Genomic DNA, 27,238 nt, shown 5'->3' on the forward strand with positions numbered 1-27,238 from the left:
ACAACACTTGACACCTAAGTAACAAGTAAAGAACAACTTTGCTACTTCCTATTTGTAATTAAAGTTTAGGTAGTTTAATGTGTGATGTATACTAAGACATACATAGCAGCACCCAGCTCTTCTCTATTAATAAAGATATTTAGAAAAGTGAAATATTTTCATATGGTTGTAGCAGAAGCATTTGTTAGCTGTCAATTGATAATTAATTTAATGCAACTGGTGCCAGGATCTACTATGGAGACTTAATCAACGGACAACTGAATTCTATAATTCTGCAGCATTGAAAATGTGTATGTAACTTGAGCTACCTAAAAGCTATATCTGTACAGAAGGCATTTTCCATTACAAAACCATTCAGTGCACCTGACTTGCACTTGTAGAACACTTTTGGTCTTCCAGAATGTTTAGTTAAGAAATAAATTAAAAATTAAGAGTGCAGTTAGCAGTATCTGTTTGAAAGAAGTAACTTTGAAGGAAAGGACAGATGTGGATAGATTCAACCATGCTATATGCAGCGACAACCACCTTGGATTCAAATAATTGTCCCAATCAATGCAAAAAAGAGAACTTTTTCCTGTCTAAGTGAAACTCTACTTTTACCTAGATAGAGTAGGTAAGACATAAGAGCTTACTCATCTTTAGTACTCAGTTTCACAGTGAACAGGAGTTGAATTGCATACCAATAACCACTCACTGAATCTTTTACAAAATTAAAGCAGAATCACTGTTTACAAACACGATACCTTCCACAAAACTAGCTACATTTAACACTACCACCTACAAAAGTAATCAAATAGGACAAGCTGTGATGGAATCAAATACCTGAGAAAATATTAGCCTTCCTAAATATTCCCCTGCAGCATAAAGGATAAAACAGCAAAAAAATTTGGGGAGGGGTTTGTTTTTAAATAGGTGAAATTGTTTTTGCTCTGGGAAAGGCACTAGTTAACTTTGCAGATGAGTGACTTTTTTAGTCATACTATAATTTTTTTTTTGTCCTTAGAAGAAAGTATACAGTGGGCTTTCCCTCACTCTATAATTGATAGAGGGATATAAATTATTCCATTATTTATACACATAACAAACAGGCTCTGGCATTCTGCATCATTGTGTTTTCCTTCTTAGGTTTAGGGAGTAATAAGTAGTCAACTTTATTTTCTCCTTGCCCTGTTGCCAACATATATCCGATACATCCTGAAATTTCACTGATGGCATTTGAATGTGGTTGTACAGTTATAAGAGTCTTGTTTACTTTCACCATTTAAGTTTCTCCTAATCAGTTTATTTGTCCTACCGTGACTGCCAGAACAATCACCCCTCTCTGTATGCCGTACTGCAGTTGCAGTCAGAGGCACTTGAGTTGGATCCTGCCTTGTTTTGAGAGGCCGGTGCTAGCAACCGACAGCCCTGAGAATCTAGAACTTGGTCTCTCCTTTGATCCAAAATAGCCCAAACTGATGACCATCAAGGCATGCTGTTAAAGTCATTTAGTTGATGAGGCATGTAGAGAGGTTAAGGGGTCTGTTCCTGGGAGATGGAGCATTTTGATTTTAAGTTATTGGCTAGTTGTGTTCATTTATTTCCTGCATGACTATTTTATGGTATTGGTTTATCATTATTAAAGGGTCAAGAGCTTTCATATGGCCATTTTTAACTGTTTAAAGAACAAATGTGCACAGTGCTTTTCTAACGGGAATCTTAAAATTCAGAACCAAAACTTCATTTTGGTAGGGGTGGAATCTAAATATAGAACAGAGCCAGGCGGTCTTGAGTTGTAAACCAAGCTTGGACACAAATTTCCTTTGTGGCTTTAGGCAGTCACTGTTCTCTGCCTCAGGTTCCCAATCTCTAAAATGAGGACACTACTAACCTAGATCACAGACGTTGTCCAAGCTAACTGCATTCTCATACCTCTGAAGGTGTAAAGCACGGTATATGCCAAATATTCACTGAAATGAAATCACTTCTATTCATAATAGTTTTAGAACCAAATTTATACATAGCCTATATTCTGGGCCTTAACTACTTCATAGTACAGCATGAAAGAGGAGAATATCAAGAGAACACTTTCCACTACAAGGCTCGTGCTATTGCAGCAGCTTCACAATTTATGTTGAAATGGGCTGCCTAAGATAGATAAGTATAAAAAATAGTTTTCCATCTGGATTGTTTATTAATTACAGAAGAGTATGAATGCTTGCTGAAAAACAGTGTTGCTCAAAATGTGAAAACGGCTATTTTTTCAAAAGACAAATTAGATTAACTTATTAAGGACAGCATATCAACAGGGAAGACTAATCTGTAAAAGTAGACAAGATTTTTTTTAATAAATTTGATGCAAGAGCATTTCAAAGTATTGCATCTACCAGCTAACCTGTAAAGCTACCCACAGGAAAAGATTTTTAGAGAAAATAGACATTTATACAAAATTATAAAATACTTATGAGTTATTGCATTTCAAGGGATGAAACATCCATTTTCTTTGACAGGACCAGTTAGGCCTTTTAAACAATGTCTACGGTTTGTAAAAATGGATCTTGAAGTATGCAAAAAAACCAGAACAGTATAAACTTTCTACAAAAGATTCCATCCCATTCCTGAGTACACTAAAGCTATGAAACATAAGGAGCATTGGGAAGGCAGCAGTTTCTCACAGTGTGAGGTCTATGGGCATTTCCTTTCTACACACTGCTTCCCTCCTTCTTCATACTCCTGTTTAGAGATCCACATCTGTTGAAAGGTACCCTGCAAAACAGGAAAAAAACAACTCAGTGCTGTACCTAGGGTATTATTAACTCTGACAGCACAAAAGGCAAACCAGCCTTTATATTTTTCAGGCTGCAGCACAGGACCATGGCTCCAGCTATCTAAATGCATCTTTAAACTGGGTTTTGCATGTTAAGCAACTAGGGAAGATTGTCACACCAACTCTTGCTTCCACCCCTTCGCTGGATATTACTAAAATAGTCCCTGCTATCCTTGTCTTGTGTACTCAACGACTTGCTTTTGAGATGTATTTTGGGGCCTGATCCTGCAAGTTTAGTATTTTTAGTATGCTCTAGATGGCATGTAGTTTTCTAAAGATCCAGCAAGAGAATACCTCAGGAGCCCCACCTCCTTCCCCTTTGGAGGCAAGGAAAGGAGCTTAATTAAGATTCTTTAGGTTTATGCACAGAGTATTCATTATTTTATCATCAGGTTTCTCCCCTCCCACACCATGCTCAGCAGAGCTACTACAGGAGCAGCAGCTGCTATGAAACAATCACTAATAAGACTCCTATGGAATTAGGTTTTCAGCTAATGATGCTGCTCAGCATCCCTTCCCAAAGCCATGTATGTTAACTGACCAGAGAAGCCAAAATTGAGCCACCAATCCATGAACTGAACCTCCGCTCCACTGTTGTGTTGTTTGCTATCAACTTCAGCCGCATACTCTGAACAGAGGAAAAAAAATACACATTAGCAAGGTCAAACTGATAGGTAGCTCAACTGAAGGTTCAAAACTTTTTTCCCCTGGGGTCGGGGAGGGGGGAAGAAGAGGTCTTAGGACTGCCTTACAGACAAATATTGAAAGTGTTTCATTCATCTGTTGACATACAAGTCAAAGACACTAATTCTATTACATTTTCCGTAATGTGGAGCTTGTCTGATTTGCACTTTGGAGTCCAGTGCTCCAAAAATTACAGGTTGCCATTTATTAGTAGCCTGTCTGACTTGTGTGTGCAATCCACGGAGAACAAATCTTCTATAGTAACATGAGCTCAAACTGAATCAGTGAAATAGCCTTGGAAATGGGTTAGCAGCAACACAACAGGAGAGAGAGATGATATGGGAAAATTATCACTATGGCTCCAGAATAGTTACACAGCCCAGAATAGCCAGAATCGTTATCTGAAAGTAGAGATAGACATGCAGTATTTTAAAACTAGCTAAGTATTTGCTGAAGTCTGTTTTATGCCGGTACTTGTTTCCAAATTGCATTGATTTTCTTTGAAACAGGATAAGTTTTTTCAACAGTCTGCAACTTGTGGCCCTGCTTTAGTCATTAAAGCTAAAAAGGGGCTGGGTCAAGCAGTCTGAGCACAAGACTGGATTGCCTGCAAATGCCAATGTTCCTGTCCTGACAATATCATCAATTATCTTTGTAGCCTTCATAATTGTGACATCTTTCCTTCAGTTGTCCCAATACATACTAATTGGATAATACTACCTACTTTACCAGATTAGTTACATTTGCAAAAAAAAAACTTGAGGATTAGCAACACAATGGAGATGCTAACACTCCAGTGAATCTCTCACTTCTGCCTTTTACAAAAAAAAAAAAAAAAAGAAAGAAAAAAGCATTCCGTGGCCACTGAATAATCCTAATGAAATCAAAGCTGCAATACAGCAGTCAGTGCCTGTATAGGCATGTGTGATAGCCCACACTGGAGAAGAGAAGGTTAACCCCACATTAAGGGCGGCGGAAGTCCTGCCTCTCAGATCGTGCTGGACATGCTCAAACTGCTGCCTCAGTATAAAAGGAAACAGCCCAGCTCGTTCTAGACAAGGGGTAGGCAACCTATGGCACAAGTGCTGAAGGCGGCACGTGAGCTGATTTTCAGTGGCACTCACACTACCGGGTCCTGGCCACCAGTCCGGGGGGCTCTGCATTTTAATTTAATTTTAAATGAAGCTTCTTAAACATTTTAGAAACCTTATTTACTTTACATACAACAATAGTTTAATTATATATTATAGACTTATAGAAAGAGACCTTCTAAAAACGTTAAAAAGTACTACTGGCACGTGAAACCTTAAATTAGAATGAATAAATGAAGACCTGGCACACCACTTCTGAAAGGTTGCCGACCCCTGTTCTAGACTGACTACTGAGGGGAGATGATACTTGATGGAGGCTTCAAGCTAGGAGCTGCTACAGCTAGAGACTGCAGGAACTGGAGAACCCAGGGACCAGACTGGTGAAATGCTATCTCCAGCAAAACCCCGGGAGTTGGACTTCCAGGGAGTTACCCCCCCCACCAGGGAACCTGAAGACCCAGGCGCTGTACAGATTGCTACCCAAGGGAGATGCAGTAGGAAATGGCCCAGGAAGGTGGAGGGAGTGGTACCTAACACCCAAGCAAGGTCAGCGTGTTGCGATAGGGCTCCCTGCTGACTGGGTGAGGGCCAGTCCCGTCACCAACAGGGCCCTGGGCTGGGACCCAGTTGAGAGGGAGGGCTTGGGTCCCCCTACCCGGCTGCCACCCACCATTAGGTGGTGGCCCACTTCCCTGATTCTGGCCACTAGGCCACGCAGTCCTGTATTCGAGGGCTGCCATGATGACTCTGGCCTCTGGGCCATGCTGCTCTCAGCCTAAGGACTGTCTGATAGACTGTAACTGTGGTGGTATCCAGGGGTGAGCTGGAGCCGGTTCGCACCGGTTCGCACGAACCCGTTGTTAAATTTAGAAGCGGTTTTAGAACCGCTTGTTAACTAGCTTCCCTGCGAGGGAAGCTTTGATGGGCTCTGCCTGGGAAGCCTGTAATTCCTCCTCCCGGCCACCGGGGGGCGCTGCGCTGTGCTGCGAGAGCCATGCGGGCTGCCTCCTGGCTCTGTTGCTGCTGCTCCTCGGACCTCTGGCCCTGGGGCTCCTGCTGCTGCCTGGTGAGTCCCCGGCTGCGTCCTGCTGCTCCCAGCCCCCCCCCCCCCGGTGTGAGTGTCTGCGCCCCTCCCCCGCCTTCCCTGCCCCCAGCCACCCCCTGCCACAGCCAGCCCCAGCCAGCCCCTGCCCACAGCCAGCCCCTGCCCACAGCCAGCCACCCGCAGCCAGCCCCCTGCCCACAGCCACCCCCTGCCCACAGCCACCCCCGGCCAGCCCCTGCCCCCAGCCACCCCTGCCCCCAGCCAGCCCCAGCCAGCCCCTGCCCCAGCCAGCCCCAGCCCACAGCCAGCCACCCGCAGCCAGCCCCTGCCCCAGCCGCCCCTGCCCACAGCCACCCCAGCCCGCAGCCAGCCCCTGCCCACAGCCACCCCTGCCCACAGCCACCCCTGCCCCTGCCCACAGCCGCCTCTGCCCGCAGCCAGCCCCTGCCCCAGCCAGCCGCAGCCAGCCCCTGCCCCCAGCCGCCCCTGCCCCACCCCTGCCCACAGCCAGCCCCTGCCCACAGCCACCCCTGCCCGCAGCCAGCCCCTGCCCACAGCCAGCCCCTGCCCCTGCCCACAGCCGCCTCTGCCCGCAGCCAGCCCCTGCCCCCAGCCAGCCCCTGCCCCCAGCCACCCGCAGCCAGCCCCTGCCCACAGCCGTCCTCTGCCCCACCCCCTGCCCACAGCCAGCCCCTGCCCACAGCCGCCCTCTGCCTGCAGCCAGCCCTTGCCACAGCCACCCTCTGCCCGCAGCCAGCCTCTGCCCGCAGCCCCTGCCACAGCCACCCCCTGCCTGCAGCCAGCCTCTGCCCACAGCCGCCCGCAGCCACCCCCTGCCCACAGCCACCCGCAGCCCGCCCGTCTGCATCACCTGCCCACAGCCAGCCCGTGTCACTCCCTGCCTCCAGCTAGCCCTGCCCCACGCCCCTATCTGCAGCCAGCCCCACATCCACTGGTGCCCTGCAGTTCCCAGGGCAGTAACCCTGCACACCTGCTTTAATGAGGGGGGGGCAGGGAGCAGCTGAGACCCACACATGTGCACACCCTAGAGTGACCAGACAGCAAGTGTGAAAAATCGGGATGGGGGTGAGGGGTAATAGGAGCCTATATAAGAAAAAGACCCAAAAATTGAGACTGTCCCTGATCACCACCCACACATGTGAAACGGAGCTCATTTCTAGTTCAGCCCCATCTTTTTTAAAAAGAACTTTAGATAGGGTTAAAATACATCTGTATTTTCCTGGACATGTCAGGCTTTTCGGTTCTTAATCACCTCCTGGGAAAATATGGACGTATGGTAACCCTATTGGTACAAAAAATACATGCTGTAGCACATCCCTTAAATCAGAACTTTTTATAGGGAACCCGTTGTTAAATCAGAACTTTTTATAGGGAACCCGTTGTTAAGATTTTGGCAGCTCATCACTGGTGGTATCACTACCCCGACCTACCCTCAGGAGGACAGGGCATGCATACCATGCAACAGCATGTACAAGGCAAAACACAGACCCAAAAAAACGACCCAAAGCAGCAATTTAATAAGCTATCTTACTGGTGGAGTTTTCTGAGAGAGCTCCCTGTTCAGTCTGTCTGTAAAACTCTGTATTAAAGTGTTTCCTCCTGCTACGATCACACTGCCATAGAGGCCCTGGAAAGAGAAAAATGTGACACCCAAGAGTTCGTTCTGAATGTATTTTGGAAACATTTGTTTGTTTTCATAATACAGAGAAAAGAAAATGCCATGAGTACATATGATCAGCAGTAGAAGTACACTTGACATCTAGACAAAGTTACACCATTATTAGTACAATCATTTCTACCATGTGAAAAATATATATATATATTTTTTTAAAGATACACTGGGGGAAAGGCAGTTTGGTGACTGATTCTAAATGGCTTTTATTTACTGTTTTAACCTTTAGTACTTCTAGATCAGCTTGTTTTCATACTCCCCCTGTTCCTCCGCCCCCCCGCCACACACACACACACACACACAGTTATAAGAATGCACAACTAGATGTACCATCCACACGAGAAGGATGGATTTTTTCCCCCATTAGAAAAAAAAAGTGTGTGTGTCAATATTATATTTACATTCACTAATATGACAGTTGCCAAAGACGGAACACAGCCTACCCAGCCAACCTGACTTTGCAATTAAGGAAGTGCAATGGATGGACCAACCCATGTGCAGCCAACATGAGAACTGCACACAGCTGAATGTCGCGTGCTCCTTAACGGATGGTGTTGGTGGAAGCAAAAAAGGAGAATTTTAAATTTATGCTTTCCTTTTCCACTTGCACAATACAGTGAGTTAATATCAAACTATTTAATCTTCGGATATCAGGGATGAATAGTCACAAAAAGCCATGCACCTAAAATGAGTTTGAAGCTACCCACTGCACATTGTAGAGTCATCAAACTCTGGATATTTAACATGCCATTTTATTTATCTGTTTCATTACACCAGTGTGAAACGAGAGTAACTCAGGATTTCAATGGAGTCTCTGCATTTCCATCAGTGCAACAGAGGTCAGAATCTGACTTAACTGTTCCCATGGTTTGAGAAACACTATCTTCAGATATGTTTTATCTGCATATTCCCCTAATAGCTACACAACATGTAGATGATAATGTATAGGCACCTCAAGAGGTCAAGATCTGCATTTTAACTGATGGCAAGTGTCCATGCCGCTTCAGTAAATTTCATAGCTAAAATATATTGTAACCACGCAGAAAAATATCTATGCTTTAGATAATTCATGTCTGACTAGCACTTACTGGTCTGATGTCTATATCACACATTCCAACGCTTGTGGTGACAACATGGCTAACACCCAGCATTGTGTTGCCAGATAAGCCCTGGAACAAAATTAGTAAATCACAAATCAGTGCTTCAAAACAGCAAGGCACATTAAAGCAGTGAATGAACAAGGGTCTAAAAGCTCTGCAGACAAAGATCTTTTAATTTATCTAAATTTTTATTTCACACTCATCACCATGATTTCAGCACCACATGAGTTTTATTTAAAGAAAGAACCACATATCTTGAATTGCATTTCTACTACCCCACCCCCAACATAGGTAGCCCCGGAGAGCATACAGTGTAAATACAAACAGAGCTTCATAATTTCAATCTTTGTGCCATCATAACATACTGTACCCACAAATAAAGGGAAAAGCTGCATAGAAGGGCTTCATAATAAACTATATTTCTGCAAATTTTAACATACGACTTTCATTATTTTACCTTTACATTAGAAGGGTCAAATAGTCCTTCGGGAATTTTTAGACGTTCTGCACCAAAGTCACAATTGTAACCATTGGGGAATTCATAATGAACGGTCGGCATCTGTGCAGCTACCCTGGAGGTTGATATTGATCAGAACATTGGTCAGAAAGTAAAGATGCTAAATCATAATGCACATAATGCAGTGAATAGTCTAAACAGCATCATAAACAAAGAATTGTAAAGAACAAATTTTAATATGACCTGTGCTTTTGGCAATCTTTCTGATTGTCATTAGAATTTATGCACATTGGCATGGCAAGTGTAATCTCTAATCCAGCTATTCAAGGTATTCCTAACACCAAAAGTAAATGATTTTGTATATCATCATACTTTTGCAATAAGCTTAACAATAGAAACCATGGACTCCTACTCTGATAAATACATTTGACATACACATACTGCTAGTTTTACAAAGATACAATGACATACTGTTCATCATAGGTTGAATCTGACACTTGGAGGACAGAGGCTTGGAAATCCTGAATTACACACTATGGAGAGAAGAATAAAAGAAAAAGGTGTGTTATAAGGATTCCAGTTCAGAATTCAGTATTATGTTATAATTACATAAATGTGAAACTGGACAAAAAAAAGCCTTAAACCATAAGCGAGTAAATTTGGAATCACAAAACTGAGTGCACAAAATATGTGAAAAGCTTCTTTAAAAAGCTGTGAATGCATTTCAGTACATAAATAATTTGCTGTGCTAAATCCCTAGAAACTAAGGATTGTGAACTATAAGAGGTATTGTTTCAAGCATAATAGGTTTTAAAGAAGTCAGAAGCTAGGGCACATCCCATAATGACAGCGGAGTATTTCCCCTCAGGAATTTTTAATCAAAGCTGGACTTGATCACAGCTATCATGGATTTTCATATTTAATAATATATCCATTTGGCGGTGTCTGTCTGGGAATATGATCGGATGATAAAAGCCTAATTGAGAGCTGAAGATTTAACTAATGGAGAACAAAGAGCTCAGCAATATCACTGCAACACCACAAAAGACCAGACCTGCAGACTCTCAAGACAGAGCTTCAGTTTCCCACAAAGGAATTTTGGGAGGAGAAATCTGACTGAGGATTACAAAGGTGAATCCCAGTATGATAACTCCTTTTTTAGGAACTTATCCTATCGCATGCAATGATCTTCTGTATTGTATTAAAAAATGGAACATTAAAGGTGATGGCAAGTATGAGAGTGCCCAAGACTTGATATACACACACACACAAGCACTTTCCATGCTTTTACCCTTGTAACTATTTTATTGTGACACACACAAATTAAAAAAAAAAAAATATATCAGATTTAAATATAAACATCCGCACAAACTAAAACCACTCCTACAAGCCTATCCAGGAAGTAAAGCCATAACCCCCTAGAATTTTCAGTGCTTGTAAGTTTCAAACAGGAGACAAAAATAAGATTATCCAATGGAATTATATTCTAAAGATGAAAGAGCAGCTAAACCGATTTTAAAAATTTCTCCTATCTCCACTCCAAAAAGAAGAAAAATGTCCTTTCCTATTTTTTTTAAGACAGAAAGTTTTCTAATTTTCCTCACACAAAAAGCTTCCTGTAATATACACTAGCAAATGGGATTTCTTTGTGGGCCAAGGGAGAAGAAAGGATTTACTTACATTACACATATAGTTGTGCCAAGATCTCGTGACCTGCGGTAACTTCTCTTTTCTCTTCCAATTTGCTGGTGATCCTTCGCGAACTGCTTCCTGCAATTGTAGAAGAGTACACAGTCAGTCAACAATCTACACTTTGAAAAATGAACACCTTTTTAAATCCAGTTAAACTTTCCCACCTTTGATGCAATCATATATGGCGGGATTAGCTCTATGTTCATTTCCTGAAACAGTTCTCTGCACTGCATAGTAATAAAGTCTCCAGCAAGGGGTGATTTTACAATGCCTACAAAATATAAATAGAATTTTGGACTATGTTCAAATCCTTACAGAACAAGATGTCTGCAATAAATTGTTCGTTTCAAACAAAAAAAGCCCATTTCCCACACTCCATAAAAAACACAAGCTTCTCCCTATTCAAAGATACCACATTTTCTTTTAATATTAGTAATAAAACTCATTTCTTAATGTAATGAACACAGTATATAAATTATACATCTGTGAAACTTTTTACCTTGTTGAAGTACATATCCATCATGCACTGGAATAGCAGTGGTGTGAGTTGCCCCACTATCCAAAATCAGGCCTGTGGATCGACCATTAGCAAAGCTAATCAGAAGGATTAGGGAAAATGACAGAATTTACACTTGGGAGAGAATTTTGTCAAATACTTGGAGCACAACAAGGACCCTAAGGGTTCTATTCCTCGCCTCACAAGTGACTTGCTATGTTCATCCATTTACCCTTCTACATAAGGGTAATAAGTACCAACCTTGCATACATGTTAGGCTTTAATTTATTTATGTTTGCAAACTGATTTTTGAGCTCCTTGGATGAGAAATGATATAAAAATCAAAGGAATGTTCTGCAGCAATCTCTAAATAAAATATTTCCCATTTATTTAGATTCTGAACCGCCTATTAAAACATATATGTTAGTTTAAGATATTTACGTAATGCAGTGCAAGGCTTAATCAGTGATCTCAGAAGATTTCTGTTGCAGACGACCGAAATTACTGCATTTTCGTAATCTGAGGAAAGCAATTTTAGGCATGCTGAGCTCTAACAAACAACATAGGGTGTAACTAGACACTAGAAAAAGTTGTCTCCCAGGACTGGAATCACACCAAGGGGGTTTCAAAGTTGAGCATTAAGGAGAAAGCACAGAAGTGGAAGCTATCCTGTTCACATCAGCCATATGAATGGTTATGGAAATATTCACTTTGGTTAGAAAGAAAAGAGTAAAGTTCTTTTATTCTAATAATACCACTTTGAAGAAGCTTGCTTTATTTCTTGGAAAAATACATGGATCAAAATTTCAAGGATACGCTGTAAGAACTGCAGTTTTACACAAGAAAAAAGCAGGGATATTGTAATGTTCAAACATCAGTTCTGTCAATTTCTCACGCTTTGCTCTGGTATTCCACTACAAAAGAGAAAAAAAAAGGTAAACAGACAAAACAGAAATATTATGTTTACCTCAAGAGCCACTATATTTATTACTGTATGCTCACAGGATGCCAGCAGGATATAAAAAGAAAGTTAGGATTATTAAAGTTGTAGTTTAAGAACAGTTGCAAAGTTACATAAAGCAAAACTATATACTTTGGAATTTTATTTCCTTAGATGAGAATTCACTTTTTGTGCAACAAGCATTTCATTCCAGACTCAGACACAAACACAGGAGGCCTTTCTGGAATTTTAAAGCACGTTTACATGCATTTCCATGGGGTTCAACTTTATACTATTAAAATAATAAATTATTTTTGTTGTTACTACTTTACACTTCTAGAACCCCTTCCATATCAGAATCTCAAAACTCTTTATGAAAGAGCTCAAAACACCCCTGTGAAATAAGTGTTACTCCTGTTTTACATGAGGAAATGTACATGTATATAGATGTAAAGTGGCTTGCCCGAGGGAGAAAACTGAAATTAGATTTCCCAGCTCTCAAAGCACCTTACCACAGCTTTACTGAAGCAAAGGCAAAGACAATGTGCTACGGCACAATTGTGGATTGCAAGTCTCATTTTATTGTGAATTTCTTCTAAGTCAATTGTTAAGTGAGTTTAGCCCTCATGTTAGAAGTCAGACTGAAGACCTTCATTTAGCTATGGAACAGGCAACCCCCAATGCAGATTGCTCCATACTCCACCATTGTACCTCAACCCTTCTGGAGGGATCATATTTAGGAGTGGGAGGGTAGCACAGTCTCCCTGTGCATTTAGTAGCTGCCAGTTTCAGGTAGATCAAGTGTGATGGTATGTTCTGTTATGTGGACATGTATTCACAGAGAACTAGAGCGAAACCAAGAACTCATTTCACAGCCTTCAAACACCACCAACTTGAATTTAATATCAGTCTTGGGTGAATTTATTTTTGTTTATAGATATTTCTACAGCATGCTCTCTCTGTAATATCCAAGTGCCTCTGAACTGCTAGCTGAAAAGCGAAAGACATCCATTCTCAGTTCAATCCCTCATACCCTTCCCTACCTGAGCCTATCCAGACCCTTTCAAGTCACTACTTTCAATACACTAATATATAAATAATTTTTTTCCAATAATTGTATGTAAAGGAGGCTTCATCTTCATTGTATACATCCCCTGTGGTTTATATTCAGACTCCTGTATTGTGCCTTCTAATCTAGAGCACAGGAAGGTGGGGAACTGCAGCCTACGTGTCTACTTAGATCAAATAAAAATGTAGGAGTAAGAATTTATCAAGCCACTGAGTAATCTAGAGAACCAAGTTAAAGCTTTGCCATTAAAATGTATTACTCTTCCTGGTTCTGTTTTGAAGGGCTTGATGTAATGAATGATTTTCAAAAACATCTCTATTTTTAGTTAGTATAATAAAAGATCACCTACAATTTAACATTTCCCCCACCCTCCCCAAGAAACAAGAGAAAGCTATTACAAAACAAAGGCTCTAAGACAAAATCCAGCTTGAAATATGTGATCTCCATTTGAACAGAGAGTGGGCAGTATGTGCTACAGAGTGGTTATTTCAAGTTACTGACAAAAAAATAAACAAAAAATAAAATGCAGAGAATAATCCAGCAGAGTATTTTTAAATTGTTACCCCTAGAGTCCCGCAAATCTGCAGATGATACCCACTTTATATCCATGTTTGCAGATCGCGGATTGGACGTGGATACAAATTTTGTATCCGCGCAGGGCTCTAGTTACCACCTCTAAATTTTCTAAAAATTTCAAAATTCCTAATTTACAATTCTGTATAAGATTTGTACAAACAAGATTAAAACATTCCTAAATTCCAATGACAATTTCTTTATTACAACATTTCAAAACAGGAAATATGCTTTTACTCACTGGTGCTTCAGACATTAGGACAGGGTGCAAACTTGCTTCAGATTTAATGTGCATCTTGTATGTGTGATCCAAGATTGCCTGGAAACTATCCCAGTCCTCAACTGTAAAAATGTTAAAGCAGTTGCAGAAGTTTAGACAATGTTATTGCATTTTCAGAAAGACACAGTTAAGTGAGTCATCTTAAAAACATAACTTTAAAACACACAGATCAATCAACCAACTTTCTCCTGAGACAAAAGTCTTAAAAATTCACACACTTCTATACTGCTTACTGTACCAATAACATTCATCTGCTTCTTTTTCCCCTCACCACCATTATCAGATGGGACCCATCCCAACTAATTACATGGGAGAAAACCTCTATAGTTTTTCCTCAGATCAAGCAAATGTTCACAGCCTCATAATTAAAATAACTGTAGAATAAAATGTTTTTCACTTTTAGACCAAGAATATTAATGCAAATGAAATGTTAATATTTTTTGCATACAACAGATGTAACTTTGCAGCTGAATATAAAGTTAGTGATCAGATTTTAAGAACAAGAGGAAAAAGACAGAGCACCATACTCATTCCATTTTTTAAGGGTGAAATAGCCTCCATGTTTTCCCTTGGAACTCGCAGTGCATTGGTGTCTATGTAGTACGTAGGGCCCCCTTGTTTGCCTTTGTCACCATCTATTTCCATCAGGGTGCTGCCATCGTCCCTTTCCAGTACCACACCAATAGCAGTGGGAAAGTCAACCTGCAATGTAAAATGTGGACAGGGTATGGCAATTACACAGTGTGTATTTGTTTACTCACTCAACGTACTGTTTTCATTTCAACTATACATTTTATATTAAAAAAACAACGATTTTCTACAAACTCAGAACTTGTTTGTTGGCTCGTATAATACTGGTTTACATTTTAATCTTATACAGTCACAATGACTCTTACCTTTGGACAGTCTTCACCAGCATAGCCAGCTCTCACTGTATAGGAACCAATATCAAAAACAAGAGCCCCAACTTCATCTGTAAGAATTATTAGTAAACAGGCAGTCAGTAATTAGTAGTCATATAACAAAAACTAAAATCACTGTGCTTACCAGCAAAACCATACAAGCCAAGATACTTTTTGTAAAACACGAGTGCAAACCACCACCACAACTTTTAACCAGAATTTAAAGTTGGCAAAGAACAATAGAACATTTTCTATCAGGAATTTAAGTTGCACAAGAGTGATCCAAAAAAGCCATTGTATTTTAACTAAATAACAGTACTTTCATTCAGAATAAGCAAAAAAGGCAATTTTTGTAGAGAGGGAAAAAAAATTGAACTATCTTCTGGAGGAGATTTTTCAGCATGTGTTATGATTTACACAAACAGCAAGTTACGTGGGCCCCTACTTCCTTGGATTATTAGAAATTAAACAGAAAAAAAAAGTTAAAACTAGATGTAACAGTCTATAGACACTGATGTTTAAATTAAGAAATACATTCATTCTTTTAAGCACTGATCCCCAAAGAGACTCTGTATAGGCTCAAGATTGGGCCCTGTTTGGCAAAATTAAATCTTTAATCTTGTAGCTCTGGTGCAAGACTGTAATATCTTGGTTTACAAATAAATCTTTATTTTTGTAGTGCCCACCACCAACATAACAGCACCAAGTGTTGCCTGACACCACTAATCTGGCTGTCTGACAGTTCTAACAAGTGGGAAAAGCTTCAATTAAATTTACCAAAGATAGAAACCTAGAAGGCCTTCAAATTAGACAGACTTTCCATTTCAATGAAAACTTGCAACATATATTGAAGCATTGTGCATTTCCACAGCAGAGAAAGCTGAATGGAAAGTGGAGTTATAGCTCTGCTGGGAAGAACTATGTGGGGAAAATGAAGTTTTAATAAAGGAGAGCTGTACAGAGAGAGAGGCATTCATAGGTGGAGCAATACAGCTGTACTTCAGCTGAGAGAACTGCTTAGAGCAAAGCTGTCAGGTCATGGACCAGAGCAGCCACCAATAACTGGGAATGGGAAGAGCTGCAGCAGAATGACTGCAAGGCTCATGGCCTGGGAAATTACAGCAGCATTAAGTGGGGAAGAGCTGCATGGGAAGAGTGGAACAGAAAGGTTCATGGATTGGGGGCGGGGGGGGGGGGAAGCTGCAGACAGCCCAGACCTTTGTGGAAAGTGACAGCAAATGTAATGGACAAACTAGATCACAGGCTCCTGGGGGGCCTGGTGGAGGCTATGGGGAACAGCTGTAGGTGCAGCAGGCAGGGGCTTGTGGGGCACCTGGGGGTGCAGCAGGCAGGGGCTTGTGGGGCACCTGGGGGTGCAGCAGGCAGGGGCTCGGACGGGGGCCTGGGGGAGGCTCGTTGGATATAACTCTGAGGTGCAGGAGACAGGGGCTCCGAGCGGGGCCTGGGAGCAGCAGGAGACAGGGACTCGGAGGGGGTTGGGAGGAGGCTCGTAAGGAACAGCTCTGGGGGTGCAGTAGCAGGCAGGGGCTCGGCGGGGGGGCGAGAGGAGGCTTGTGGGGAACAGTCCTTGGGGTGCAGTAGGAGGCAGAGGCTCAGAGGGGTATCTGGGGGTGCAGCAGGAGGCAGAGGCTCAGAGGGGGGTCTCGGGGTGCAGCTGCAGGCAGGGGCTCGGGGTGCAGCAGGAGGCGAGAGGAGGCTTGTGGGGAACAGTCCTTGGGGTGCGGCAGCAGGAGGCGGGGCTCGGAGGGGGAGCTGGGGGTGCAGCAGGAGGCGGGGGCTCGGAGGGGGGGAGCTCCATGGCCGGGAGGGGGCGGGCACTCACCTCCCCCGTACACCCCGCCGCTCATGGCTGCCGCTGGGCCTGTCTCTCGCCGCGGTCCCCGCAGCCCCCCGGTAACTAGCTGTTCTAGCAACAATAGCCGAGTGCGAGTCCGGCCCGCGCTCACTCACACCGCCGGCTGAACATGCTACTCTCTCCCCTCCAGCCAATGGAGCGCGCTCATCGTCCAAAGCACCTACCGCAGCGCCCGCCTGCCGAGCAATCCCGAGAGTGAGCGACCAATCGTGGCTAGCAAGGGGCGGGCCGAACGAGCGGGAGGCCTATCCCAGTCAGGAAAAAGCGGGAAGGACGCAAGTATGGTTGCAGATGCGGGAGGGCAGCAGAGATACTGGGCGGGGCTTGGGGGTAAAGGGGGAACATGAGGGCGGCCATACTGGGTCAGGCCAAAGGGCCACCAAGCCCAGTATCCGGTCCCCTGACAGGGGCCAATGGCAGGTGCCCCAGAGGGACTGAACAGACAGGTTGTCGGGCAGTGATCCAGCCCCTGTCACCCAACCCCAGCTTCTGGCAGCCAGCGGCTCGGGACACCATCCCTGCCCATCCTGGCTAATAGCCATTGACATGGACCTATCTTCTATGAATCTATCTAGCTCCCTTTTGAACCCTGTTATAGTATTGGCCTTCACAACACCCTCTAGCAAGGAGTGCCGGAGGGTGACAGTGCATTGTGTGACAAAATACTTTCTTGTGTTTGTTTTAAACCTGCTACCTATTAATTTCATTGGGTGGCCCCTTGTTTTTGTATTATGAGAAGGAGTAAATAACACTTCCTTATTTCCTTTCTCCACACCACTCATGATTTTATAGACCTCTAGCATATCCCCCCTTAATCGCCTCTTTTCCAAACTGAAAAGTTCCAGTCTTATTAATCTCTCCTCATACAGAAGCCGTGCTATACCCCTAATAATTTTGTTGCCCTTTTCTGAACCTTTTCCAATTCTTTTTTGAGATGGGGCGACCACATCTGCACGCAGTATTCAAGGTGTGGGTGTATCATGGATTTATATAGAGGCAGTATGATAGTTTCTGTCTTATCATCTATCCCTTTCTTGATGATTCCCAACATTCTGTTTGCTTTTTTTGACTGCCGCTGCACATTGAGTGGATGATTTCAGAGCAGGGCCAGCTCTAGACCCCAGCGTGCCAAGCGCGCGCTTGGGGCGGTGTCCCAGCGGGAGGGCGGCAGGCGGCTCCGGCGGACCTCCCGCAGGCACCAGAGCCACGGGGCCAGCGGACCCTCCACAGGCACGTCTGCGGGAGGTCCCCCGGAGCCGTGGGACCGGCGACCGCTAGACCGCCCCCCCACGCGGCGTGCCACCGTGCTTGGTGCGGCGGAAATCCTAGAGCCGCCCCTGTTTCAGAGAACCATCCACAATGACTCCAAGATCTCTCTTGAGTGGTATCAGCTAATTTAGACCCCAACATTGTATTTGTACAGTTAGGATTATGTTTTCCAATGTGCATTACTTTGCATTTATCAACATTAAATTTCATCTGCCATTTTGTTGCCCAGTCACACAGTTTCGTGAGAACCTTTTGTAGCTCTTGGCAGTCTGCCTGGGACTTAACTATCTTGAGTAGTTTTGTATCATCTGCAAATTTTGCCACCTCACTGTTTATCTCTTTTTCTAGATCATTTATTAATATGGGGGGACGGAGAGGCATTGATAGACAGGAAGGTTAGGGGGAGGCTGAGGGGGTGGAGACTGGGGCTAGGGAGGGGTGTCTTGAGGCTGTCTAGGGGTGGGATTGGCAGGATAGGGTGGGGTGCATTGGGCTGGGGGCTAGGAATAGGTATGCTGGAGCTGGGATTTGTGGGCTAGGGAGGGGTGTGTTTGGGATGTAGTTGGGGATTAGGGAGAGTCATTTTGTGACAGGATGAGATTGAGAGGGTAGGAGGGGTATTTTGAGGCAGGATGGGATTATGGGGCTAGGGAGGGGTGTTTTGGGGCAGGAAGGGGTTGAGGAGCTAGGGAGGGATGTTTTGGGGATGTAGTTGGGAGTTAGGGAGAAGCATTTTGGGGTGGGATGGGGTTGAGAGGCTAGGAGGAGTATCTTGGGGCAGGCTGGTGTTGGGGGGCTAGAGAAGGGTATTTGGGGGCTGGCTTGAGTAAGGGGTTGATAACTGGTCAAACCTGTCTACACCAGGGAAGCAAAAGGCCTGAGGCAAAAATTGCAACAACAAAAAAAAGTGCTTTTGTAGTGTTGTGATGCTCTCTTGGGGTGCCCTGACAGTAAGCTACTGTGTTACCCCTCTGCCAAAGAGAGCTTTGCTGGAGCTTAAACAGCATGAGTCAACTCCTTGCCAGTTGCCACACCAGTCTGTCTGCGTCATCAGCAAACTCCTTGAGACTCTGCTTACCTTTCCTTTATCTTGCAGGTAACATTCACTGAAACCCAGTTCTCAAGTTCCCCATAGATGTTTTTCTGCAGTGTTCTCCATTCACAAAAATTAACAAGTTTGCTGTCTTCAAAGTGATAGAATGCACTCACATCAGCCAGTCAGTGCAGCTGAGGATGCATGCCTTACTTTAGTATAACAGTACTGAGATTAATAGATAATAAAAGAAGTTTATTAAGAAGAGATTTAAGTTATAGTAAACAGGAGAAAAAGAGACTAGTATGGTATAGTTACAAACAAAACAAAAAAGCATGCTTTCTAGTAAAACCTAACTTTAGCAAGCTACAATCTTTGCCTAAGTAGCTTTCTCACTTACATCAAGCTATCATCCCCAGCTCCTCCAAATACCTTTCCCAGGTCTGGAGACTAGCTCTGTGTAAGCTTGAAAGAATGTCTTTTTCACCAACTGAAGTTGGTTTAACAGAAGATATTACCTCACCCGCCTTGTCTTGCTAATAAAACGTGCATGACATTTTAAGGAGGTCACTGCCCTCCACCCCACCATTAGTATCCATAGTTTCTCAATTACCCCTCTCAATCCAGTTTACCTCCCTTACTGAATTTATTTTCGTCTATTGCTCGCTTTCTATCAAAATACATAAGAAGTTATCAATTTTGTTTTCAAGTGGCTGCCTGTCCAAACTTTCTTTTAAACCCCTTTATCTGGAATTCTTATTGTGTTAAAAATGTTCTAATTCAATAAAATGTTATTTTAATTCAGTGAAGCAAGAAAAAGAACAAAAAGAATCTAATCGTAATGGGCCAGATTCTCTTTAACTTAGTTTTCAAAGTTGTAGTTCTATTGACTTCAGTAGAGTTACTCCCAATTTATACTAGTGTAAGTCAGAAAAGAAGTACGCGTTTTGGACTACAACTCCCAGCCTGCTGCACACTGAGTGGGCTGGTGATTGATGGCCTCAATTAAAGTCTCCTCCCACCAGCTACACTGAAATGCAGAGGAAATATTGAAACGGAGCAATAGGAGACAACCAGGACGAAAAACAACAACCCACAGTTGCAAGAAAACCAGGAGATGGTTGGATGTATTAGCTTTTAAGGGTAAGTGATTCCTTTAATTTCATCTAACGTATTCTGGTTCTCTTTCTCTGTTTCTTTAATAGGGAAAATTCTTTCAGAATTTCAGCGTATCCTGTTGTTGTCATTGAGAAAAAATGCATAGTTTATATGGATCACTGTAAAGCTTAACAAAAGTGCAAACTGTGCAAGATACTGGGATGAGGGAGATAAATGTAAATCCTGTTTTTGTATTAGCTGTAGGATGAAAAGTCGGTTTACTGGGCACCCCTTATATATCTTATGAAACCTTTTGTTGGTGGTGTATTATCATGATTTCCAGCATGGGGCACTAGTACACAAGAGAGGAGGAAGAGATGATTGCAATAAAGAAAAATAATTCAGAAAATGTGGAATTGTAATGGCAAAGGATTTGTCCTTCGATGTTATGTCTTTCAGGTTATTAACGAAATAATGCTTCGTGGAAAGCATACAGTATTTTGGGCCAGATCCTGTTCTGCACAGGAGCTGCTTGTGCTGCTCTGGCAGTGCCAAGCAACAATAACGCCAGTTTAGTGACACTCAGATTATTGCTCCATCATAGGGGAATCCTTAGATGGTGAAGAGCCACCAAAATGGCTCCTATGTCTCTCCACACACACCCCCCCCCCCAAGCTGAAGAGGTGTGGCAGAAGAAAAAGGCATGTGGCTGGGGTGTGTCTGTGTCCATCTGATCCCTGGCTGTCGAAATGGCCTCTGAGAACTGCTAGCAGTACGGGCATGATAGAACAGATTTAACACTGCTTTTATTTGCCTTGGAGATGAGACTGGTCCTTGGTAGCCCCAGGATTGGGGGAACACAGATAAAAAGCCTGCAGTTTTGGACCTGAATCGAATGCTCTGCAGCCTGCTTGGAAAATCCAGCCCTGTATGTGTGTATTTAGATTGTAAATTCTTAGGGTCGGAGTCATAGAGTCTGGTTCTACATTGCCTTGCATTTTGTGTAGTCTTCACACTGTGGAAAGAGTGTGCGGAGAACTGCCTTTCTGATTTGGTAGCATTTTACCCAGATTTGCACTCACTTTACATAATTGTAAATGCCTACCCAAAGTACAAGGCAGCTGAGAATCAGGCCACAGGCATCTTATTTGGACAACTTCTGATCAGGGGCGGCTCTAGGCACCAGCAAAACAAGCTGGTGCCTAGGGCGGCCAAATCTAGGGGGCGTCCCCTGCCGCCGAGGGGGGGCGGCAGGCTGGGCCGACGGACCTGCCACAGTCATGCCTGCGGGAGGTCCACCGGAGCTCTGGGATGACCGGACCTGCCGCAGGCATGACTGCGGAGGGGGCGCTCGTCCCGCGGCTCGGCTGGACCTCCCGCAGGCATGACTGCGGCAGCTCAAGCGGAGCCGCCGCGTCCGCGAACCGTCCGCAGCCGCGGGGGGTACAGCCGAGCCACGCGGGACCAGCGGACCCTCCGCAGTCATGCCCGCGGGAGGTCCGCTGCTCCCGCGGCTCCGGGGCACCTCCCGCACATGACTGCTTGGGGCGGCCAAAACGCTAAAGCCGCCCCTGCTTCTGATCTTACTTATGCTGGAGTAAATCTGGAGTTACTCTGGGTTTACAGCAGGATAATTAAGAAAGGACTCTTTCCCACTAAGGTCTGTAAGTCTCAGAGACCTTGATCATTATCTTGAGTTTTTATTTACCAGTTTCTTAAAACCGCCAACAAGATGCTTTTTTGGCAGATAAGTGCATTCAGCACTCTACTAAACCAAAATCATGTAGCAAATACTACACTTTATATCTGAATAGCATGATTAGTTCTTTTGTTTTTGCTGTTCAGCAAACTGCTTTGCCTCAGTGGGTCAGTGGTCTTCTGTTCTCCTTGCAACACTACACTAGTGCCAATAACGTCACTCCACTTCCTCCCCCAGCTAGCAGTGCTGGCTTTAAAATCATGGCAGCAGACCAACAGTGACAATGGGTCATTGACAGTGTCTCTCCTCTTCCTCCATCCCAGCCTGTTTCACTGCCTTGTGACATTCAGAAAAGGATTTAGATGTTTAAATGAATCAAAACAGTGTCTGTAGTTACACTAACCAATCTAAATCCTTAGTAAGTATATAATGCTATCTGTCTGTGTAAGGCACACACTCTAATATAGTGTATATATAAAGTATATATACTCACAACAGCCCTTTGCGGCAAGGAAATACTATGATCTACATTTTGCAAATAGGGAACTGCAGCAGAGTGGCTAAGTGACTTGTCCAAGATCATATAGGAAGTCTGTGGCAGAGGAGGAAATTGGACACAAGTATGTCAAATCATAGGCTATTGCCCCAACCACTGGACCATCCTGCCATTCAGCTGTATATCGTCACTGCACCATACAAACATTAACCTTCACAAATGCACTATGAAGGTAGGTTATACCCATTTTACAGAGAGGGAAACACAGATACTGAAATCGAGTGATTTACCCAAGGTCACACAGCAAGATATTGACAAACCAGGATTACAGCTCCGGAGTTTCTGGTTCTTGGTTTTGTGCGCTCTTCTATAGACTGTTTTATATCTCATCCAGAGAAGGGGTTCCCTAATTGTGGGCAACGAGACACAGTCCCGGGTGGGCCATTGGTGCTGCCATGGGTGGAATTTGGGGAGGGTATTCGGGGGAGCATTGTGAAGTGGACAGTGACAGAGTGGCAGCTGGCGATGACTCCCGCCCAGGGCTGGAGGAGCCCAGCAACCCTGTGGTTGGTGGCAGAGGGCAAAATGGAGGTAGTGAGCAAGGAGAAGGGGCTGGCCCCGAGAGGCTGTGGACCCCAGAGTGGCTGGAGGGTTCACAGCTATTCCTGCTCCAAACTGCCACACCCTGCGACCCTTGGCTGTCAGGCTCCCTTGAGTATTGGCCTCACAGCCCTCCCCAGGGACTGAGGCTTGGTGATGCTGCTCTGTTTCTGCCTGGACAATACCCTGATCAGGACTGTCATAGGTAACAGCCAGGCCTGGCCCGAATACCTGCCTCTGCCTGGCACTGGCAGCCCCCAAGCCCTTTCCTCGTTCCCGGCACGGGTTGTCTGTGAGGCACGCCGGGTGCTGGCTGGGTGACTGTCAGGTGGGGTTGGACTGTCAGGTGACAAGCTCAAGGCACTCAGGCTGCTGAGGCAGAGGGTGTCAGCGGGGACTGGCTGTGGCACCTGCCTGGCCCCTTTGTCCTTTTGCTGGCCCTGATCCCGTCTGAGGTGAGGCACCCCGTGGTGCCCCCTCCCTGACGAATGTGTGGCAGCCCGGGAAGGCCAGGCTACATGCTCAGCAGTCCCTTGCCTGATTTCCCACTTGATCAGCCTGAGAGGATGACAGCTCACCTGCCTGGTGGGCGAGGTGGGAGGGGGCACTATCAAACTGTATACGTTGATAGTGCGGGGGTCACAATGTAAAGGTTTGGCCGCCTCCCAGGCAGCTTGAGTCGCTGCCTGTCCTGGCCAGGCACCCCCCTTACCCTCAGTCTCCCCTTCCAGAACGCAGCGGGAAGTGTTAATAGTGGACCGCAGTGCCTGTTGCAGTCGTACAGGTGGGCCTCAGGGATAAAAAGTTTGGGAACCCCGATCTAGAAGTTCAACACTTTATTTATTTTATTTATTTTGAGACAATTAAGGGCAGATCTTTGGTCCCCTTTAGGGCACTTTGTCCTGTGGAAAGCTGCCTTAATGGATCTGCTAACATTTTGAGCCAGCTCTGCTTGTTCTAAGCTAACCTAGCAAAGACATCAGGTGAGTGAATAAGCATGGGCCGCTCTGGTGATCAACATCAATGTAAGAGTTCTGTGGGATGCAAACCAGAGCAGCACCTTTTCTACTATGTTTCAAAATAAAAAGTCTTGAACATTGGCTTCAGTATCTAGTAACCTAAGTCGTCTTGTGTCCATGTGAGAAAAGCTCTGCCCCTCTCCACCAGAAAAGAACCTGCTCAAACCTCCATCATTTCTCTATGATCTCTATTTATAGAAGAAAAAGAAACAGAGAACCAGATCTTCACCTCCATTCCCACCTGTTTTATGCCATAATAATAATGACAAAAAAGTAGCTATAAATCTGCCAGATCTGCCCAGATGAGAATTCCCTGGCGTGGGAAAAATCCTTGGGTGGCAAAGAGTTGATGTAGCTGTCTCTCTGCCGCACCCCATATCCTGGCCCCCAGTGTAGAAGATGTTTCTGGGGAGTCAGGAGTGTAGCTGGAGTGTCCCAGCAGTCTCCCATTGCTGGAAAAGCCCTTGATGCTATGGACAGCCATCATACTATTGGCTGTTTTAAATTATGCCAGGGAATGGGTTGACCCCAGCATAAGAGAGTTACAGAAGTGGCTTAAAGACAGCCTTTTCCCCCTCACCTTAGCTGCACCAAGCATATCTCAGCCACACCTGAGGATGTGTAGTGCACATTAAACAGATCAATCACTGAACATAAATAAGGTGTTTATAATCACATAACAATAGAAAGAGTGTTACGAACTTCATAATAGAACTGGGTTAGTAAGGTACAAAGAAGAGTAAATTTGGCCATCTGTGTCTCTGTATCAGCATGGTTGAGAAAAATCAGCCAAATTGTAAAATCTTGGTTGGTCTTATTGCATTTCAATTAAGGGCACTTTCCAATGGCCACCATATCCTCCTTTTTACAGTACCAGTTTTCCATTGTAAGTATGCAGGACTACTTCATTGGGCTGCAACAAGAACAGGACAAACTTTTCTTGGTGGATAGATATTATCCGCACCAAGTAAAGCAGGAGACTTTAATGTATACAGGGAAGCACAGAATCAAGCTTCTCTCTCTGAATACTGGTACTCAGAAAATCTATATTCTAGAGCAGTTCCACTACTAGCATTCAAAAGTGCCAGCTGCTAAATTACAGTGGCAGCATAGATCTGTATCAGTATGCACCATATTAAAAGTCTTTGGGGTGTTAGATAAGATCTGTACAATATTTGATACTGCTTATTAAGATAGTTGGTACAAATAGTTTTTTAATGGTTATGTTGAGAATCTTGATTTGCTTGATTATGTAAATTCTTAGTCAGATGGTCAGTCTGAGTCTATGGTCAGAATCTTAATTATGTAAGTTCTTAGTTTTTCCATTGCATAGTTGTGTGCAGAGAGGATCTGATTCTCCTCTAAATCAGTTATACAGTGTTGGCGTCAACAGAGCTAGTCTTGATTTTCACCAGAGTAAATGAAAAGAGCATCAGGCCCACTGAGTTCTGACAATTTCCCCAGAAAGTGAAATTGACGGAAGTCTGTGCTTCCAAATACTGTCAGGGGACTCTGTGGTATAATGGAGAAGCTGACAAGATCTGCAGATGGTGAGCTCCTTTTGAGCCGCTGACATGTCAACCTATGCCTGTGGGGAAACTTCAGTAAGTTATGATGAAAATTAGCTATGTGGCACAGGCCTGCTGGCTAAAAACAGAAGGGTGGTGGTGAGGTGTTGTTTTTATCAGAATATGAAAAATATATAAAAAAAGGCACTAGGCCACAATAATCCACAATAAATATTTCATGTTTGTTTATTTTTAGAAACTAGCTATTTATTTTTGACTATAGAGGAGCAAAGAGAAACAGTTCATTGCCACCACTAATCTTTATTTTCCTCAAACAGCCAAGAAGCTGCTTAGAATTGGCAGCTGTGTCTAGCACTGGTACCACCACTGGTGGAAGCACTAGTGTAGACAGAGGATCAGGCCTCTGTGCCATCATGTCATCTAGATCTGCTTTGGGCAGGGTGGTAAAAAGATCTGCTTGGGTCTACATAGGGGCTCCCGTGGTTGCTAGCACAAGTGGGAGCTGCGCTGATGTGAGACCAAAGGTGAGGGGGAAATTACCAGTGCAAAAAAGATGAGGCCTTTTCTGGATGCATATGTGTCTGAAAGCAGAATCTGCCCCTAAAAATTCAATTAAGAATTGAAAGTTAAGACATACTGAATAGAAATGCTGGAATTGTACAAATGATAGAACTCCCTGTTCTTTCCTTGCTAGATCTGGCTCATTGACTTTCACTGCAGCATCTTTCCCTCTTGGAAGCTAAAACATGGGAAAGCAGGAGAATGCTAAAAAGCCAATAGTTTCTGATACTGAGGAATGTTATTGTTCCTCATCACCAGTGTGTCCTTGGCATCAGCCAGTCCAGCTGTAATATTGCTAATGGAGAAGTGAAAGGACACTAATTATGGGTTTGGATTCATTTGACCAGCTGAATATCTGTCCCCTAGAAGGACACAGAAGGAGAAAGGATTTTTTTTCCGCTTACTCAACAACATATCTCCCAGAATCACGTTTATAGCTGATGAAAGGAAAATTGGCATTTGCCCCCTTCTGTGTTTAAATGAGTCGACAGTCTAACAGCCTATATAAAAAGAGTAATATGTTCTGATAGGTTTCTGAAGTTTACTTCCTGCCACCCTCCGGCACAAAGTGCACCGGGGCTGCAAAACCCCTTGATACTAGCACTGCCTCCTCCAAATAGAAATCAGGTCAGAATAGAAAGGCAGAAGATGAAAGACTGAACTTCAAAAGCGTGGCAACCCTACATGACTGTCCTTTACACCAGTCAGCACCAGAAAGACGTTAAGCCTGTTTGGATTTTGCAGCATGTAATACTTTTCAGATTTTTAAGAGCCTGATCCTGGAAAGTGCTGAATACTTTTAACTGCCAATAACTTCCATGGGAACTGATCAAGCTCATCATCTCTTGGTATTAGGCCCTTGGTTCATTTCTCCAAAGTGGCTAATTTTGAATTTGTTTTTCATCCCCAATGACCCATGAAACATCACTCACCTGCAAGAAAGAACATATTCCTTTTCAGCTGGAGTTGTCTAAGGCAGTGGTCCCCAATGCGGTGCCCGCAGGTGCCATGGCGCCTGACGGGGCATCTATGTGCGCCCGCGTACTGGCCGGCGGACAAGCATCCGCGAAATGCCACCGAGAAGCAGCAATGTCAAGAGGCGTCGCTGCCGAAAATCAGCGGCATTTTGGCAGTGATGCCTCTTGATGATGCTGCTTCTTGGCGGCATTTTGGCGGCGACACCTCTTGACATTGCCGCTTCTTGGCGGCATTTAGGTGGATGCTTGTTCG

General features: G+C 44.0%; 2 protein-coding genes across 4 annotated transcripts in view; one reads left to right on the top strand and one right to left on the bottom strand.

Annotated features, from left to right (window-relative positions):
* Positions 1-258: 258 nt before the first annotated feature.
* On the bottom strand, positions 259-16,848 carry ACTL6A (actin like 6A). 2 transcript variants are annotated; one of them, XM_039487852.1, is made up of 14 exons: positions 16,800-16,848; positions 14,823-14,899; positions 14,454-14,628; positions 13,888-13,988; positions 11,881-11,978; positions 11,068-11,162; positions 10,733-10,839; positions 10,557-10,646; positions 9,348-9,409; positions 8,877-8,991; positions 8,408-8,488; positions 7,179-7,274; positions 3,348-3,434; positions 259-2,745 (listed from the first exon to the last, which is right to left on the bottom strand). In XM_039487852.1, exons 1-14 carry the CDS (start codon positions 16,813-16,815, stop codon positions 2,665-2,667), a joined length of 1,281 nt encoding a protein of 426 aa, XP_039343786.1. In that variant the 5' UTR covers positions 16,816-16,848; the 3' UTR covers positions 259-2,664. The 2 variants fall into 2 exon arrangements, with proteins under 2 accessions (XP_039343786.1, XP_039343785.1); XM_039487851.1 differs by having other exon boundaries at positions 16,672-16,802.
* A 3,183-nt stretch (positions 16,849-20,031) lies between these two features.
* GNB4 (G protein subunit beta 4) overlaps positions 20,032-27,238 on the top strand; it is a 116,761-nt gene continuing 109,554 nt past the window's right edge. For both annotated transcript variants that reach the window (XM_039487855.1, XM_039487854.1), the window contains exon 1: positions 20,032-20,149. The gene's annotated coding sequence lies outside the window, so the exon portion shown is untranslated. The remainder of the gene's footprint in view (positions 20,150-27,238) is intronic.

Source organism: Mauremys reevesii, linkage group 9 (assembly GCF_016161935.1).
Source record: "Mauremys reevesii isolate NIE-2019 linkage group 9, ASM1616193v1, whole genome shotgun sequence".
NCBI lineage: Eukaryota > Metazoa > Chordata > Testudines > Geoemydidae > Mauremys > Mauremys reevesii.